Source organism: Haliotis cracherodii, unplaced genomic scaffold, assembly GCF_022045235.1.
Source record: "Haliotis cracherodii isolate W230 unplaced genomic scaffold, xgHalCrac1.p SCAF_3, whole genome shotgun sequence".
Classification (NCBI taxonomy): Eukaryota; Metazoa; Mollusca; class Gastropoda; order Lepetellida; family Haliotidae; genus Haliotis; species Haliotis cracherodii.
In genome coordinates this window covers 70,600,853-70,613,553 of record NW_027266286.1, presented here as the reverse complement: position 1 = coordinate 70,613,553, position 12,701 = coordinate 70,600,853, and the positions used below count along the sequence as shown (strand labels likewise).

Below are 12,701 nucleotides of genomic sequence, written 5' to 3'. Positions count from 1 at the left end.
GTACCTACTTTACTCTATTGGGGCAATAAACAGCTCTTGTTTAGTAAGTGGCTCACCTGTCATCAGTGATAGAAGGAGAGTCTCTGCCAGAATCCTTCCCTATAGAATATTGAGATGTGGATGATGGCATACTGGACTTGGCGGAATCCAGTGACTGACGATTGCTGCTGCTCCCACTAGCACTCCAGGCACCTGTAAACATAATGTACAGAGTGTCACACTGGTTACCATGAAACATTTCTCCAAATAATTTATAAGTACTTTATCTTGTCTGAAAGCATGTTTGATTTGTGGCATTATGAACATGGTCTGTCAAAATAGAATATGATCGATCAAATCTATCAGCACTGTCAAGTCTTTAGTTAGTACACTTAATGCGTTACTTGATTTTCTGTTATACATATCATATGATACACTATCGAAATCAATAAATTATGGGATCAATCATCTTGGAATCCTCAGGGAAGGGTCTGTGTAGCATGGGCATGATATCGTAATGTCACAACCTACAGTTTATACATCTGGGTTCCTTGGTATTTACATACACAATCTGTTAAGGTATTTGACAAAAGTAATGTTCTAAATGATCAAACGTTGGTAAAAATATAAGATGAAAGAAGAAAGAAAAGAAGGTAAAAACATGGAAAACACCAGGGATTGAGATAACAAGGTACTGATCATGATCACATAACCATCAAACCAGTTTGCTCAGGGTAGATGACAAAACAACAAACAAGTTTTCAACATAACAAATAATAGTCCTGCCAGGTGAGGTGAGGTGAAATTGTGTTTAACGTCGCGTCCAAGATTATTGCACTTACACATATGCATACATGTCACTATGTGTGTGTGTGTGTGTGTGTGTGTGTGTGTGTGTGTGTGTGTGTGTGTGTGTGTGTGTGTGTGTGTGTGTGTGTGTGTGTGTGTGTGTGTGTGTGTGTGTGTGTGTGTGTGTGTGTGTGTGTGTGGCTGCTAATACTTGTCTGGACTGATGTCGATTTATCGTGCTAGCTGACTGAGATACCATGCCGCAGTTTAACATGAATACCCCACTCAGACACAGTCCTTGTTTTTGTCCCTTAATGCCTAACGCCAGACAGGGTACCATCTTTTAACATCTTTTGGTATGACACGGCCGGGGAATCAAACCCTGGACCCTTGCTCTACAGGCGAACGCTCTACTATTAGACCACCGGGGCCGTCGGTAGATTATAAAAACAACAAATAATGTTTTTACATAACAGACAATAGTCCTCCCTACAAAGTAAAAAATCCATGAATGTAACTCAACTTACAAAATTTGATGAAATATTTAAAGTATTTTCACATGATCTTCTCAGATAACAGAATCGGAAGGGTGTATAACAGGTCAAATTGTAAAATATGGGCAAAATATATACCTAAAATATTGTCCTTTTCAGACGTACTCACCAAAAAGGCATCTATCAAGCCTGTTGAATATTTACGAATATGCTTCAGATACACAAAACATAATAAAAAGATAATTTCCAAATGATGAATGTGCACAATGAGCTGAGGCTGCATGGAATGTGTGAACTCATTACTGCATCTGGTCCACCTGATCTGACAGCCAGGGGAACTAGGACCTTCAAGCACTTACTTGCCATGCTGTGCCTCTACCCCTGGGATTAGAGTTAATGACTAATTTGTCAAATCCTTTAAGCTGTTCTTAATCCTGTGTGTCAGATTAGGATTACTGTAACTGTTTCTGTGTACAGCAGGATGAAAGATGCATGGCATACTTTGCTATAAATTATGCAGATTAACATAATCCAATTGACATGAGGTGGAATGTGCAATTGATATTCGTATGTGAGTTGGTGGGAGACTACACGATACACAATTGAAGCAGGTGCTTGATTCTAAGTCGTTGTCGGTTTTAATTATTTACCTTCAACAGACACAAATGGAAAGTAATATTTTGTGAAACCTTTTGTTGAGCGACACATATAAAAATAAACTGTTTACGTAACAAATCCTGACAGAAAGAAATCAATCAGTAAAGTTGTAGAGTGAAATTATTCTGTTGGTCAATAAGATGTTCTTGTAAAGAAAACATGCATTTGAATAAATCATATCTAACTAACTGATAAAACCAGAAGTTGTTATTCATAAACTTGTGTTTTCTTATAAATCATAGTTGTCTAACACAACTGTTGACAAAAAAAGTAGTTAAAAAAGGCTACATGCATATCATTAACAGGCTCTTGCAGAACTTTCAGTGGAATGTTGGCACAGTCATAACAGTCATGTACACACAGTGCTCTTTGACGTCTTACCTGAAGAAGAATTACGTTCTTCCATTGACTTCCTCTTATTTATTTCCCGGAGTTTCACTGAAGTGGTCCAATCTTTAGGCAGACTCTCCCATGGGAAGTCGTATTTCTTAGCTTGAGCTCGTGGAATAGTGTTACTCTCAAAATAGTAGTATGTCCCAGGTCCCACTACACTGTCTGTGGAAGATGTCGTCTGCTCAATATTTGCAGGCATGCTAGGAGATGTTGTTTTTCTCAAGTTTGTCTTCTTCTTGTTGTCTGGGCAGAGTTCGATGGCATCTAGGTCGAGTGACTTCGGTCTTTGTCGCAGTCTAGCATTCCCAGCGCTGACAAGGGACTTAATCTTGTTGCTGATGATGCTGGACCGCTTCGTTGAACGGGAAAACCTTGAACCAGTTGAGTTCTCACTCGCGAGACTCAGTGTACTGGCGTAACTTCCCGTTGAACTGCCTTGCTGAAATCGCTCGATACTACGATGAGACATTTTTACACATCGCGGGAGGGACCTTGAACGTCTACATGGTAAGAATTTTAGTATTTTGGGTTCTTTCTGTGCAGTTTCTTCTTCGAGCATTTCTTCATATTTTGCATCAATTTCATCAAAATACTGTGCAAGGATTTCATCTCGTTCAGTTTTAGTCTTAGCATCTAGGTCATCAAAACTGTAAGCCCTTGGTCTGTCTCGAGGAGCACTGTCAAAAGTGTTTCGTTTCTTTCGTTCAAACTCACTGATTTCATACAACAAATTCTCTGGCACACCAGAAACGGTTCTTCTTCGTTTCTTCTTCTTGGCATCAGATTCTCGTAGGGAGTCACGGAATGACGACATTCTCTGGAAGCCGACCCCTGATGTATCAATCTGGACGACTGAGGGTTCGCAGAAATAATCTATCCCTTCTTCTTCAACCTTGTTGCTGTCCTCAAGGTCAAACTCATGTATCGTGCGCCGACACTCAGGCATCTTGAGGACCTTGTAGCCCTTGTTACACGATGGACCCGTCCGATCCTGGAATTTACAAATAGATTACGAAATGTACAACTGTGAATCAACATGACTAAAAAGTAAAATGGGGAATTGAACCAATTACATGTTTTTTTGTGTAACAGGAGTATTTTCAACTTAAACACTTACTGTTTTACAGGGGTAAACACCATTAGTTAAATCAGACAGGTAAACACCACAATCAGATAAGTGGTGTTAATAACATGAATAGTTTTTAGAAAACATAAGTCCTTCAGATGTAATCTGTCTTGGACTATATGAGACCATAGTCTAATCTTGCTTAACTGTATCCAAAGACTTAGTAAATGTTTGAGACAACTGATCATTAAAGCCATAAAAAATATTAGGTTTCAAGGCAACTTGCAGGTGGCCTTTACATATAAGTGTTCCACCAATGTTTTTCTTATTGTGAAAATACAATGCTGTCAAGATGAGATGTTTCACTGTCACTCAGATTTTTACTGAGTTCCATGACCATGAGGCCCAGGGCTACAGATGAGTCTTAAAGCCGCTGAGTATTGACTCAAATGTTCACTCATTCACAAGGGTATTTGTCTGTTTTCTTTGGGTTGTCAATATATTGGGTCCAGTCTATTGGGTATTTTTGACCAACATTTTAAAAATAATTCTGCTGAATAGGTGGTTTTAGAAAACGTTTAATTTTCTTATGTTCATGTTCTGTCCCAAGTCTGTCATACGTCACATAACCTCACAACAGCGATACATGTCTCAGCTGCAAGAAGTGAGACGTAGCACTTCTTTGCATTATTCACTGCAGTAGAGTTGATGAATAGATGGTGCCTGCAATCGATCAGCACATAAGGATGTGTGTCAACATCGGTACACAAGCCGAAAAGACTACAGTGGGTATTACACACAGTGTTGTTATACTATTGTCTCTTTTATAAAAAATTTCATGCATATTTGTAGGTAAACAACTCCCAATTAATTGGGTTATGGTGATTTATTTTGCATATTTTAGGCAAATACGCAGCTTATATGGAGCTCCATACGTCATGAAATAAAAGAAAATTTCTCATGAGAATCTTATTTTAAAATAACCATGCCACATTGATTTTTCTTCCCCTTATTTCTTTTTCAGTCATCAAATAGAACACATAGCCCCTCCTCTATTAAAATCCAAATTGACATTCACAGGACCTATGTCAAATTAACACATTTATTGTCCTAATTTCCTTTAGTTCACCTGTCATGTTTTATTTGACATAAGAAGATGATGAGACACATTTTAATAACTTTTCATGACCTTACCCTCAATAATTGAATGTGATTTAGAAAACAATACTCGTCAAAATGAATCACTTTAAACATAGAAACCCTACATTCTCAAGACAAAAAGAAAAGCATAGATTTGATTAAAAATATATCTTACCCTGCGTAACATGCTAAGTTGTGGGCTTTCAACTTTGTGATCGTTGAGAACGATTGGCCACAGCTTGAAGAGATTGGAGCTGCAGAGTCCATCCTTTCTGTAGATATCGGCGCCGCGTAGAATCTTGGTCGGGGTGAGATCGGACAGTGTGTAGCAGTCCTTGATGCAGTGAGGGCGGGAGTCCGGGGTGAACATGTAGCAGTCGAACCCATGGCGTGCGACATGGTGGTCAGTCACTTTACTGTACTGCTTCAAGTTCCCTACAGCTGGAATAGATAGCTGAGTGTAAGAATATTGATGGAACCATGGCACTAGCATTCTTTTAAGATGGTACAATTGATAACTGCAAACACATGTAAAAGACATAGTCATGGACATACAGGTATCACCCCTGTGTGTATTGGGATGGTAAATATCCTCTATTAAGAATATACATTGATTTAGCAAGCCCTGGAAAGCTAATACATAGTGTTTAGTCGTAATATAGGATATTTACCATCCCAAACACACAAGCGTGATAACCTCTCTATCTTGAAATGTCATTCTTTAATTCTGTTTTCGAAATCTCTCACAAACTTTAACAAAACATTACAAGTTTTCCTGGAATTAGCGCATAATTATATATTACATCAGAAGGTCAATGATATGTCAGCTGGACAGTGACACCAGTCAATATAGTTCCAACTGAAACCTGTTTCTTATACAGTTGTGTAACTACATATAGGCAAAATAACACACAGCGACAAAATCAAACAAGGTAACAATTCAGACATATTATGGCCAAATCCAACTGTGTTAATTTTTGGGAAAGGTTCCAAGCTGCAGATGTCTATAAGCACAGCTGTGGAAACTGATCCTGCTAGGCTAGTGTCCTCGCTAAATTGTTTCGCAATTTACATCTCCAAAGTTGCCAAAACTTGTAAAATGCCTTTTGATTATGGTACATCTCAGTTAGACACTGTCTTTCAGTATACTAATCTATTCTTTTGATAATGAGAGCAATTATCCAAGGAGCTTCTCCAGATTCCAAATGGTTAATTCTGGCTCGAACGCCGAATAACAATGGCGATGCCCCTCTTGACCTTTTATACATGCATCTCTATCAGCAGGATAAAGCTAACAGATAAAAACGGTATCATTTTTATCTGTTAACTTTATCCTGCTGAGAAACATACCCATAACATGTTAAAAAAGAATATCTGAAAGATTTTCTAATGCTAATGTCTTCAAGGGTAAGCGAGGTTGAACACATCAAGGGACACAACTCTTGCAACCTTGTTAGTCCAGACTTTGTCAGCCTTGTCACTGAACAAAACAAGGAACAGCACTATCAGTATGTCCACCACAGATATAGATAGCAAGCCTAATGCTGAACACCCCATGGATAATTATCAGCTGTGGCCGATCTTAACGAGATAAATGTGATGGATGACAGTATTTGATGTCTTGATGTGCATGATAATGGCGGTATGTCAGTGAAAGTGGTGCCACCCTGTATAATGTCATTGACTGCAACTGCGAATGTATTGTTTACATGTACATTTTATTCTTTATTTTTCCAAATTCTAAATTGATTATTTTTGTTTTAATGAATATTGGATGAATGATTTAATAAGGTTTTATGCTGCTTCTAGCAAAGTGAACGCAGAGGTGATCTAGGTACCCATCCAACATATTGACCACTATTGTTTGTTTGTTTGTTTGTTTGTTGTGTAACGCCAAACTTGCCAATAGTCCAGCTGAGCATCTATCTACGCAATTGGGATACTATGACATGCATCAACTAAGTCATTGAGCCTGACAACCAGTGTCTGCTCGTGTCTGCTAACTTTTCTGTCAGACTGCATGAAAGTCTCCTCCACCTGCCTGACTGTCTGTCAGATAATTTTAAGACTAGTTATGTATTCAATTTTATTATAACTCCTTGTGATTGTAGTATTTGTTTGTATTATTTCAATTGAATCAAGCTGTGTCCCTTAGTTTTTGCGATTTTTCAATATTTATAATGCCTGAATGGAGACTAGTTACTTTGAAGAGCATCAGCCAACACTTATATAGGTCACCTGCCCGACTGTCCTATTCGATTTTAAAATTATTTTAAACACTGCTGACCACCCAAACCTGTAAGTCGCCTCTGCGACAAGCATGGGTTGCTGAAGACCTACTGACCACTAGGCCCACTCAACCACACCACAAATGGAAATAGGACATCAATATTATTTACTCAACAATTAAATCATTATTATTAAACAACCTTATAACAATAAGCTCACATCCTTTTTAAAGAATATAATAATTTGTAATTAACACATTCCATATAATACTGCAAAAACTTAGAGCATATTAATAAGAAAATATATTCTTTCCAATCTAAGTAAAACATGCCTACACCTATGCAAAAATAACACCCTGACATGAAATTCATTCCAATTTACACACCAGCTCAAAGCAAGATCTTATCAAAAGCCATTGGACATTGATGAGTTGTCAGGCCATACAATTCCTCGATCCAGTAAACACGAATGACCCAAACTGCTCGTTCAATGAGGCAAGTGAGTGACTCTACACCTACATGTCATTTAGCTTCTTATCTTCCACCCACATTCATTCACAGAGGAACGAACAAGGCAGTCCATGCTTTCAGGACTTGAATTCCTGTCATGCCGAGGGATACTAGTCACGATGACACAAAAGATCCAATGTCGTAGGTGTTATAAATGGAAATAACGTTGCCACATGTATATATGTTATATAAATTATAGACCAAAGTGGGAATGATTTAAACTGAAATATTACTAACATTTAATCAACAACTTCAATCACAATCAGTAACGACTGAATTAAATGCAAATTGTCTGAAGTTTTTAAATATTTCCAATATTTAAATTCATTTACCAAAAATTTCTGAAATTTACTTGGTCTCCTTGCACATGCTAACTAATAATGAGGTCACTGCTAACACAAACTAGAGATTTGAAAGTCTTGTGGTTTAGTGCCAGTGTGGAAGTACAGTAAACTATGTTTATAATGAACACGCTTATGACGAACTCGTGGGTATACCAAACTTTTTTTTTCTTTTTTTTTGTCCTGGCCATTTACTGTGCATATGTTGTGTATATGCTTGAATTTAAACCTTTCATGTGTATGAGACACTTTGTTTTGTTTGCTTGTTGCTTAACACCGCACTCAGCAATATTCCAGCTATATGACAGCAGTCGGTAAATAATCGAGTCTGGACCAGACAATCCAATGATTGATATCATGAGCATCGATCCACGCAATTTGGATACGATGACATGCCTCAACCAAGTCAGCGAGCATGACCACCTGATCCTGTTAGTCACCTCTTATGATAAGCATAGTCGCCTATTACAACAAGCATGGGTTGCTGAAGACCTATTCTAACTCGGATCTTCTCGGGGCGACACTTTATGTGTGACTTGACAATTGTCAAAAGAATCAAACATTTTTCACATTTTGTCAGTGATCACTTCATCATCCTGACAATGTTATCTATTTTGGTGTAATGTCATGCATGTAAGGGCTGGGACGTGTCCAAATTTACTACCTGGGTACCCAACCCCCTATAACCCGGCCCTTCCCTGGTACCCGCTGTAGGTCTCAAGAGATAGGCACAAAATGTCAGATTGTGAATATTTTGACCGTAGCCCTAGACAAAATGTATTGACATACACGTATAAAACAATATGGTCATGCATACACCTAAGTTGATGGAAGTTTTTTTATCTTTATTCAAACATATGAAAGTCAGAAAGAAATGGGAACATTAGTGACTTGTAGTGTAACCATATAGTTGAATAGTTCCAGATCATTTTTGTCATGAAACAATATATCCCATGACTAACCACGGGTCCGGGTTGTCCAGTGGGTACTAGGGTCCTTCTCTGTACCCGAGTACGTGAGTTAACAGTTCCAGCCCAAATACATGTGGTACTAAACAAACTGAAGTAGAAGGATAGAAATATTGCAATAAATCAGTGTTTCCTCAGTTGACATTTCCGATAATACTACACTTAGTTCTGAGTAACAGTAACATATTCATGTAACAATTTAAAGATTTATAGTTTATTACAGAAAATTAAACACAGGTAAGTAACTTCACAAATAATTTATGTAGTTGCATGTAGTAAAACAAACTTTATTCCATCCTGCTCTCACAAAGTTTACACACACACCAACACACACATAACTGTCTCCCATAAAAGAACAAGCAAACATCTATTTTGATGGCGCAGCACCAAACTGGCTTCCCACTATTAACAGCCCCTGACATGAAACAGGAAAGAGTCCTGCCACCAGAGGATTAAAAGGCCATTATGTGTGCACAGTCATCTCATCTTATTTCAAGTCACCTGAAGGTCCTCCACATCAAAGTGTACAGATTCACTTTACAACATGTAGTCAAATATCCTTGTAGATGCTGGGTGACACTAAGCAAAGGACATTTAAGTTGATATATTTGGAAAGGGGGAAAAGTTAAAACAATTTGTCATGATGACAGGAGACATGTGTTCATCCCCCTAGGATCTGGATAGTATAGAGACTTGTGCTTACTTTTTTTCATGATTCATGGTTTTGAAAGTGTGTCCTGGGTTTGTAGTTTATCTAACATCTGTAAAGTGTTATTCATCATAAAAAAAAGTCATTTAGTTACATAACAGGTTTTACATGAGGCAAAAATGTAAATCAAGTACACACAACTGTATAGAATGGTCATACAATAATATTCATTGTGCCAAATTCCTTACAGTACAGTACCTATATTACTTTACAGGGCCCTCATATTTCCTGTAATAACCCTTGAAATTAATTATTGGGGTCACCTAGATCCCCAGGCTTTATTCAGTAGGTTTTAATGATATTTGGACTTATTAGCGGAAATTATATTATGATATATTGAACAAAGTTTTCTAGACATTGTCAATCCTATAATATGTTTTGCAATACATTGACACCTTAGGCATGAGGTGAAGTGAGGTGAAATGGGGTTTAACATTGCATTCAAGACCATTGCGTTTAGATAGCGACATGCATGCACATGTGTGTGTGTGTGTGTGGCTGCTTGTACTAGTCCAGCCGATTTTATAGTGCCAGCCATAATAGTGATACCATGCCACAATTTATCATGAATACCCCACTCAGACACAGAAAACCGTTTTCGAGCCAACCAGTCCTTGTTTTAGCCCCTTAATGCTGTGCAACAGGCAAGGTAACAACAAGTACCATCTATTAACATCTTTAGGTATGACACAGCCAAGGATCGAACCCCCAACCTTTCGTTGTTCAAGTTGACACTCTTCCACTAGACCATGGAGATGGTCACTTTAGGCATGAACCCTCACACATAAACTTATAGATAAATTAACTATCACACCTCACCATAAAACCACAAGGACCAAGAACCTAACCCTGTCTTACCTCACGTCATTTGTATACCTAACAGATCATAACAGAAGAAGTTGAGTAGGTATAATAAAAAGAATTGCTAATTTCTGCTTACTCAGCCTCAAAATAAGGTTACAGGTCACCTGTAGATTGTAACCATCCCCCTTTAACCCATGTATTAGTGTCTTATTTCAGGGTTAAGCGTATACAATGTAATACGAGGGCTTAGTATCTTGTCATGTACAAAATATTAACACCTTCTGTGAATGGTAAAATCGTGGCAGTCCTGCGGCAATGTGGCTTATATTGTTAACTACTGCCAGGCTGAGGTCACACACTACTAATCCAAATGCCACACTAGAATGGTACATATAACAAACTGAGGCATTTTTTTTCATAATATTACTTTGTTGACAGAACTGGTTATATTTCAGTCATAGAAATCCACAGGTAATAGATATGAACACGCTCAAAACATATCTTCTTACCATGACACTATTCAGTCAACTAGAGTTTTGGTTGTCAGATGTCACAGATTCAAAAATATATATGAAAATACAGAAAACAAATGAGTCAACTCATTATCCACCATCAGGAAAACCACATCTGGTTATCACTGGGTAATTAGAAACTAACCACGCAATACCAAATCAATATACAAATCAGCAGAGCAAGGAATAATACATATATAATTTTAACATTTCGCACTATTTTAAAAGATTTCCCTTGTTACTGTTTAAGCACATTCATTTCTTGGGAGAGTCAATTGTATTGTAAAGTTTCTTTGTATCCAAAGTTGAACCTGTTCTTTCTAATATCGATTACCTTGAACTGACCCCATAGTTTACGATTCTCCCATTAGAGCAACCCAAAATAAACTATTTGCCTTTTCATTTCCTTGCTGAAGGTCATACTGTTTGTTCTGAAGAACGTGACCGTTTACACAGTTCCAACAGAAATGCATCACTCTCCAACACTTCACCTCATTTTGTATTTGGCATGCATAAGGGTTTGCCCAGATAAAAATATATTTTGAAGTGCACATTGACCTGATTTGGCTATATCATAATTTGTCAAAATTAAATTTTGAATTCATCACTGACACATATTGACATGATACAATGACATTAATTCAGCAGAAATTTATTTTTTTTACAAATGGAAGGTCATCAGCAACCAGAAAAATCAACAAAAGTCGTTGTTGCAACAAACATTTGCTGCTTTGAGAAAAACTTGTCACATAGAGTCTGTCGTTTAATCTAATCTTGCACTGTTTGAAAAGCAACTCCTAACACTTGAGCTATCTGTGATATGCCGCATGTTCCCCCACTGAACTCTCATGCTGTCCGACTTCGCAGCCACGGATAAGGCCACATGAAGTTCTTCATGAAAACAGACACAACATCGAGGAACCATTTTGAGGTCTTACTGTATCAGTGGTTTATGATAGCCAGAAAAATCACACAAGTGTTTTATCATTCCTGTTTGAAACTGTGGACAGGATTCATGTATTTGTAAACTGATACAGCTAATTAATCTGCCTCAAACAGTTAATAGATGGGAACTTTTACTTTACTGCTTGGATGATGTGTGTTCTTTACGCATGAGGGGCTTTCAGAAGCCTCGAGATTGAAGCGGATACAATGAGTTAAGCCCCTTTCTGGTGTCAACCGCCATCATATTATAGAAAGACTTCTAAAATTGGAGTAAAACCATATTCACTCACTCTAGGGGATTATACATGCTAAAGGATCTATCGTAAGACAATCACAAATGACATACATTTTTGCACAGATTTATAAGTGAATAAGTACCCTAATGATGACATCATTATCATAATTATGACTGAGTTATGCCAGAACAAATCACTCCTTGAGATATCTTGACTGGAACATCATTAGGCCAATAGGGCAGACTCTAAATTACTATTGTTGCCTTGTACCTAAACCCTCTAGACCAATCTTCATGTAAAACAATATCAATGGCATTCAAAGGGACACAATGAATGATCCTTGATGAATGGAAAATAACAGCATAGTTTGTGAAGTGGATAAGGAGCTATATCACCCATGTCTGCTGGAGACAAAGGCGCCAAGATGATTGGAATCATGGCTTTCACTCACGGAAATACCTGATCACAACAGTGGCAGTGATGTCACATGTCAGATGATAATAAAAGAGCATTCAGTCTTCATTTGGACTCCATTCAAGAACGATTTAAGGAATGAAATATTGTTATCTTTTTCTTAAAGGGTCAATCATTGAAGTAATGAGGATAGTTTCTTTCAAAGTTATCTTCATTCATAGACTATACTCTCCATCATGCTTAAATAGGTTAGGGCACAAGGACCTGGTGTCTGATTGTAGAAATGGTTAGTTTCAGAGCTCTAGCTAACCATTTTAATGATCAGACACCAAGGTCCCAGTGCTCTAACCCATTTAAACCATGTCCCAAATTTATTGTTCCACAATTTCAAAAGAAATTTGTTTCTCATACGGAAGTAATGTATGTATCAGAATAATTCTCAACTGTAAATATTCACGAGGAAACTCCTTTTCAGAAAGACACACAATTAACATCCTCAAGCATTAATTACAAATC

At 37.6% G+C, this 12,701-nt stretch overlaps 1 protein-coding gene across 1 annotated transcript in view; it reads right to left on the bottom strand.

The window, feature by feature from the left end:
• Positions 1 to 12,701, bottom strand: part of LOC139474050 (serine-rich adhesin for platelets-like) — a 64,734-nt gene that overhangs the window by 5,532 nt on the left and 46,501 nt on the right. Inside the window, exons 2-4 of the mRNA XM_071256910.1 lie at positions 4,694 to 4,959; positions 2,301 to 3,303; positions 57 to 192 (exon numbers count right to left, since the gene is read on the bottom strand). Of these exons, the coding sequence (XP_071113011.1) occupies positions 57 to 192; positions 2,301 to 3,303; positions 4,694 to 4,959 (1,405 nt within the window). The remainder of the gene's footprint in view (positions 1 to 56; positions 193 to 2,300; positions 3,304 to 4,693; positions 4,960 to 12,701) is intronic.